The sequence below is a fragment of the Trachymyrmex septentrionalis genome, unplaced genomic scaffold (assembly GCF_001594115.1).
Source record: "Trachymyrmex septentrionalis isolate Tsep2-gDNA-1 unplaced genomic scaffold, Tsep1.0 scaffold70, whole genome shotgun sequence".
Taxonomy (NCBI): domain Eukaryota; kingdom Metazoa; phylum Arthropoda; class Insecta; order Hymenoptera; family Formicidae; genus Trachymyrmex; species Trachymyrmex septentrionalis.
The window spans coordinates 898,815-905,415 of NW_017305885.1; the positions used below are offsets into that span (position 1 = coordinate 898,815).

Genomic DNA, 6,601 nt, shown 5'->3' on the forward strand with positions numbered 1-6,601 from the left:
CACACACACACACACACACACACACACACACACACACAAATGAATTCTTAAAGAAATGTATAAATGCCTTAATCTAAGAACATTTTATGCTTAGAATAGCGCCAAGAATAAACAATTTCCGATTAATAATAAAATAAATAAAGTAAAATAAAATAAATTTTATTCTTAGTCCAAAACAAATTTTATATCAATAAAAGAAGTTGCACTCGTTCAACATTAAAGATGCTTATATTAGTATTAGTTTTTTTTTAATGATACCTTTTGTCAACTTATTTCAAACCCTCAGCTATGCTTTTTAATAACATCAAGATAACAGAAACCAATGCTGCAATGAGTGACGATAACTTTATAAATGAAGTGCCACATTTATAGAGCACGCCTCTTAATGTGCACGGGATACAAGCTTCCAAGAAAAAATTGAATTGAGAATCAAACTTGGATTATACCCTCTACTAATGTAGCTCAAAAGCAAGTGAAATGCTGAGACTGTTCTAGCAGCCTCCGTTAGCCGTATTGCAAATAAGGATGCAAACAGACAATCAACCTCGTCACAATGATAGAGAACGCTGCGTATACAGGCGGATCCATCGCGACGGATTCATTGCTCATCTCACCCATTTAACTGTGGATAGCAGATCCGCGAATCCGCCCGCGTGTATAGGCGCCTCTTCGTCACGTCGTAGTGACAAAGTCGGCCGACTGTTCGCGCATCCCCATTTGCAATATAACTGACAGAAACATTAGGACGAGCTGTAAATTTTATCCCTTAAAAATTGAATCACATTTAGAGGTATTCCATGAATGCAATAGTTCACTCACAAAATCACCGTTAATCATCATTCACTACATCCATGCACTTCCGACATCTTGATATTATTGAAGGGTCCTTATACACACTGTTGCTATCTGCCGGCGAATTTTCAAATTTATAATTCTTAATCCAAGAATAAATAGTTTGTAAATAATGCGCGCGATTGAGTTTGTTAGAACTATATAATGATTTTAGAAAGAAGAATACAATTTTAAGAATAAAGTATACTTTAAATAATAAATCTATTTATTGATGCCAGTGAATATTTATAATTGAAGAGAACATTTTATACTTAAATGAAAGTAAATAGCATTCAAGAATAAAAATATACGTGAATCAAGAATTCATTTTTTTCTATGTATATATGAATGTAACGTAATAATTACATAAACTTTTTAATATTAAATAATGAATATTAAAGAATATTAAGTTATAAGCAGCTTTTACACAGAAGTTACAAATATTCAACATCAGACAATAGAATTGAAATTTTTATAAAACCGTGATATATTCAAGGAATTAATTATTTCATGAAATAAAATATTTAGAAGTGCTTAGATCAGTTTTATTTGATTTTTTGTTTCTATAGAAATGAATAAATTAAATATTAAAATCAGAATTATTATTTGGAAACTCAACATTATTTGCATAAATAATAAGTGTGTAAAAAATTATTAAAAAATATCAGATCAACTATGTTGTTAAGTTTATGTACTAACTATTTTCCTCCTTTTTTTTATAAAAACCTTTATAGATATTCTTTTACAGGAATATTTATTACATATTTATTATATATTTTTGAGACACCAACATCATATTAAGTTTTTTACTTTATAGTCTCATTCTATTGACTTGTTTCAATGTCAGTATTTTATTTATATGTCTGTAGAAATTTTCAGAAAATGTAATAATAAATAGTACTTTCACGTTGTTGTGCTTATATGCTATTAAAATTATTCTCTAGTAATCGCAATTGGTATCGAAAGAACCTTCTACCTATTATGCAGCATTCTATGTTTAAACAGAATAAATTTATATAAAGTTTAGAATTAGCACATGTTAATTCATAGCTACACAACGGCTTGTTACACCAAAATAGAGTAACGGATAGGTACTAGAGAAAGTGGTGAAACTTCAAATTGCTAATTAACCTGTTTTGACCCTCTTATAACTTCGAAGAAAGCTCGAAATAATTTTCACACGAAGTACAAGTTGTAAGTATTTTGTGTTTTGCATATTCATATAAAATTTCATGTTCCGTCATTGTTAAAATTATAGAAGAATAATCGTTCAATAATAACTAGATTTTCCCCAAAATTACTGGCAAGAGAATGAAAAAGAAAAGAAATTTGATTTTTTATATTACAGAAAGTATTTTTCTTTCTAATATTTCTATATATATATAGTTATAGGTATCCCTACTAAAAAATATATTAAAAAAAAAAAATATACGCCAAGTGCATAAAAAAGGTGTTTCAAATATTACATTCTTTTTACTAAAAAACGAATGAATATTAAAAATGGTTAACACATTAATATAAAACATTTCAATCATAAAAAAAATCTCACAAAAATGATATCAACTGACTGAATATGAATACAAATTCGATTCAAAATTCAAAATTTCATTGTACCACACTTTTGCGAAAAATTAATGCGCCTCTAGAATTTTACTACAATTTAAAATTGAAGCAGTTCTATATAAATTTGCTTGATAATAATAATCGATAATCATCGCATTCATTCCGAATATGGCTTCAAATTTTATCAAAACATGCTGAGCGTACAACGGCGTCATGCAAATTTTAGCGTTCGCACGAGGTAATAGTTAGAAATTCTTCTGTGTGACGCGATAGAAATCAAATCTGCGTTAATGCCGCTTCGCGTGTTACACCGAGCCGATCCCGAAGAATAAAACGAGATCTAAATTGAACAAGTGACCGTGTTTTTCAATGATCATTCGTCGAATCGACGAGGATATATCCGTCGTCGATGGCCTCGACATCCCTGAACCGTCGATCAAATTTTCAATCTACCACATCAGAGCATTGCCGAAGGACAGTCCTCGTCGTTTAGCTCGATCATGACTTTCACGACTAATAAGCCAATTAAGAAGGACTACCGTGGCGAAATGTAAAGTCGTTTTCATTCAGTAATATTCGAGTCCCCAATCAATTACATTTCCTCGCTGTGTATATGTCGAACCAAATCCTTCGTTCTACCGTGGATAAAAGTGGAGTCGCGCTTGGAGAACTAATATATAACGGTATGTAAAAATCAAAACCGTTTCTACGATTTATCGTTTACGTTTCAGAATATCCATAATATAGGGCGAATTTTTTTATTCATCGATTGATCAATCGCATTGTGGGCAAATATAATTTTGTTCCGTAAAAGTTGCATTTGCGCATAATATGATTGATCAATCGATGAATTAAAAACTCGCCCATGTATAGCAGTATGTTAAAATATAATAAGTGTACAAAATATTAAACATGTCAATATTATAGTATTCATAAAAGATCATTATAAAATCGTCACGAGATGAAAATGGTAAAATTGTAGTTATAAATAAATTAACAGGACAAATTATTTTATCCGAGCATAATCATTTTTTAATGATTTTAATAATGTATCGCAGTTATACGTGTTTAATTACTAATAAACGTATTCTAATATAAAATTGCAATGTACGAATAACCATTAACATAATTGCAAATTCATATTTAACTTCCAACTTTGGAAAAAAAAAAAAGGAAATAGTTTTCATTGTACGCTTCCACATTTGCGGATAGGAATTAATTCAAAGTGCGATTATAATGTCACAAGCGAGATCGAGGTGTTTATTTTCGAGTGGATAGAAATGATTATTTAATTACCCGCGACATGCAAATGTATATTGGGAAATAATGGTATTTCGTGATTTGTTAGTCCGCGGCGTTACGAAGCAAAATTGGGAGGCTGCGTTTTATTAACGAGCGGCGATATGCGATCCGAATGACCTCGAGATACATCATCTCTCGTCGGCCATGGTTGTTGTCGTTTATCAAACTGTAAACTGTAGAGGATTTCATGATGGAAAGTCGTATTAAGAGAAAATACCGCATGGATGAATGGTGATCAATACCGCGCAGGAGACAATGCGAAAATGATCGACAGATCGACGGGACATTTGTTTAATTTATCAGTTGCAGTTTTGAAAGCGGATCATTATCGCGATTTGTTCCCGCAAATTATTCACGAATTACCGTTGGGAGACATCATCCCTCTTTTTATTATAGCAACAGCTAACGCCGACGACTGCAAAAGCGTAACGTTTACGCAGCAGTTAGTGGACAGCCGAACGTTAATTTGTTCGTTTGTTAATTTGATCAAGTTTTGAGGAAGCGCTAGAGCGAATAATCGAAAGTAATGCCATTTGCAAGTGTAATTTATTACTCTGGCAATGAATAGTCGCTTGCGCGTAATGCTCTTTCGCGTTTCATATCGTGATGATCGTGCATTCGTATTATACACAGCGGGAGTAATCAATCGCTAAATTTTATGTGCCATGAGCTAAACTAAATTCAAAAAGGAAATTGTTAGTTGTTTAGTAATATATTTCTTGTGTAATTTTCACGATTTTTTTAAACTGTTTATACGAAATTATATCGCTAGTATACGAATTTACAGACAAAATGGATAAATTTATTTGTAATTAATTTGTAATTCCGTCTGAAATTAAATTTCGAAGTCAATAACCTTAAAATATGATAAATTACAAAGGGATCATACAATCAAGAGAATTAACAGATTCGGTAATTAATTGATCACGTGCAATCATTCAACGGATTATTGTAATGTTTAACGAGCTTATATTAGTGTCGTTGTAAAACCATAAAAGCAGAAATAAAATATCATAATGTATTATATATGCGCAAATGAAATATTTTTACCGATTCGTAAATATACGGATTGAAAGTTAAATATATCATTCACGATGTGTTTTTTCATAACTTAATTTCGTAGCTTTAGCTCTGCCATCGCAGATATCTTATTGATCATGCGATATGCAGGTCACACCGAAACAAATCGCCACATCATAACGATGCGTGAAATATATCGTTGCAGAGAAATTGCAACGTAGAGATATTAAAATTTACACGTTCCGTAAAATAGGTTTTTTTTTAATGTTGCGTTTCTTGTAATAATTACGTAAATATTTATAGAATTGTATTGTTCTTATATAGTCTTCTTTTTCATCAATGTGTTGCGACATGAAATATTGCACATTGGAGCGTAATTATTATTTGTGCGTATAATATTGATTATTAATTTTATATATGTATACAATTAAATCCAATACAATTATTTAAAGCATTTAAAAATTATTTCAAATCATAAAAGTAAAAGAAATCAATTTTATTTAATTATATTATATATATATATATTATATTGTATATACTTAATTATAAGTAATAAAATTGAAAATATTTTTTATTCTTTATTCTTTAAAAAACTATTTTTTGGTACAAGCAAATATTATATTTGCTATAATTTAATATTTCTATTTTGATATATTTCAATAGATCCTCGCAAGAAAAGTGAAATAATAAATAAGTTGAATTTTTTAAAATTTGTATTACGTGCAAATTGTATTCTAAAGATATCGACCTTTAATCAACGAAAAGTAACATATATTAAATTCAAATACTTTCCAAAGAAAAATTACAAATTAAAATAGGAATAGTTTTTAGGAATAACATTTATAACACTATAACAAAATTAATATCTACATTACTTTTAAATGACTTGGAACAAGCAATTTATAATCTAGTTAATTTATGTCGTAATAAATAATTTTAAAATATATAATTTTCTTTTCTCTCTCCGGAATAATTTTATATTTTTCACTTGTATCCACTTTTCTTGCGATGTGTTTGTGCACATAAAAAGTCAGAGCACAGAGAATAAAAGAAGTCTATACTTTGTTATATAACGAACTCGGATTTTACTTCAACAACACATCGAGGATGAGCGAGATAAAATTACGATAATAAAAAAGGTGTTGAATCTTTAATGAAATGAACGATTCATCTCACGCGAATATGAATTTACTCACAAGTTGATTCGCCGTCTCCTCGTCGGCCGTTCCGTTCCTCGGAAATATTTACCCATTGCAAGCTGAGTCACTGTTTTCCCGCTTCATTTCTCCGATTATTCGCGCATACACAAATCGATGGGAAAAAAGCGGCTGATCACGACGTTCACGGCTGCGTCTCGCGTGGCAATCCCAGGCTTAAAACATATCGCATACATAAAACAAATTCTCTCTCCCATTACATCGTTGAATGAAAAGAGATAGAGATGGCATGGCCGTCTTCTACGATCTCTCTCTCTCTCTCTCTCTCTCTCTCTTACCTTTATTGATCATTTTGATACACGGATCGCGCAGCACTGCCATTTACATCTTTGGTTTTTGATATTCGTTTGGTTGAAATTCGTGATTTCCTGTTCCTATACTGCCTATGTGCTCTTCAAAATGTTTCCGGCTTAACGCGACACACATCGACGCGTTCGTCATTTCGCCCGGCATCAACTAGTTTCGAACAGTTTGACCGTTTCACGTACGCGGCAACTTCACAGCGGTACGCGGGTGTCGCGGACCTAGCGACAACTTCGTGATACGCGATGGATCGCTCGGGAATCCTTGTATTCCGGGAGTAAGCAGATTGATATCGCGCACGGATCAATCCACATGTTTTCGATGTTCGATCGCTTTCAACTGAAAGGACAATATGAAACGACGCA

The 6,601-nt window shown here is 31.6% G+C and overlaps 1 protein-coding gene across 1 annotated transcript in view; it reads right to left on the reverse strand.

Moving 5' to 3' along the window:
• LOC108753723 (hemicentin-2) overlaps positions 1–6,282 on the reverse strand; it is a 225,837-nt gene extending 219,555 nt beyond the window's left edge. The window contains exons 1-2 of the mRNA XM_018495583.1: positions 6,212–6,282; positions 5,913–6,088 (exon numbers count right to left, since the gene is read on the reverse strand). Coding sequence (XP_018351085.1) covers positions 5,913–5,968 — 56 coding nt within the window. The 5' untranslated portion in view covers positions 5,969–6,088; positions 6,212–6,282. The remainder of the gene's footprint in view (positions 1–5,912; positions 6,089–6,211) is intronic.
• Between the last annotated feature and the right edge of the window lie 319 nt (positions 6,283–6,601).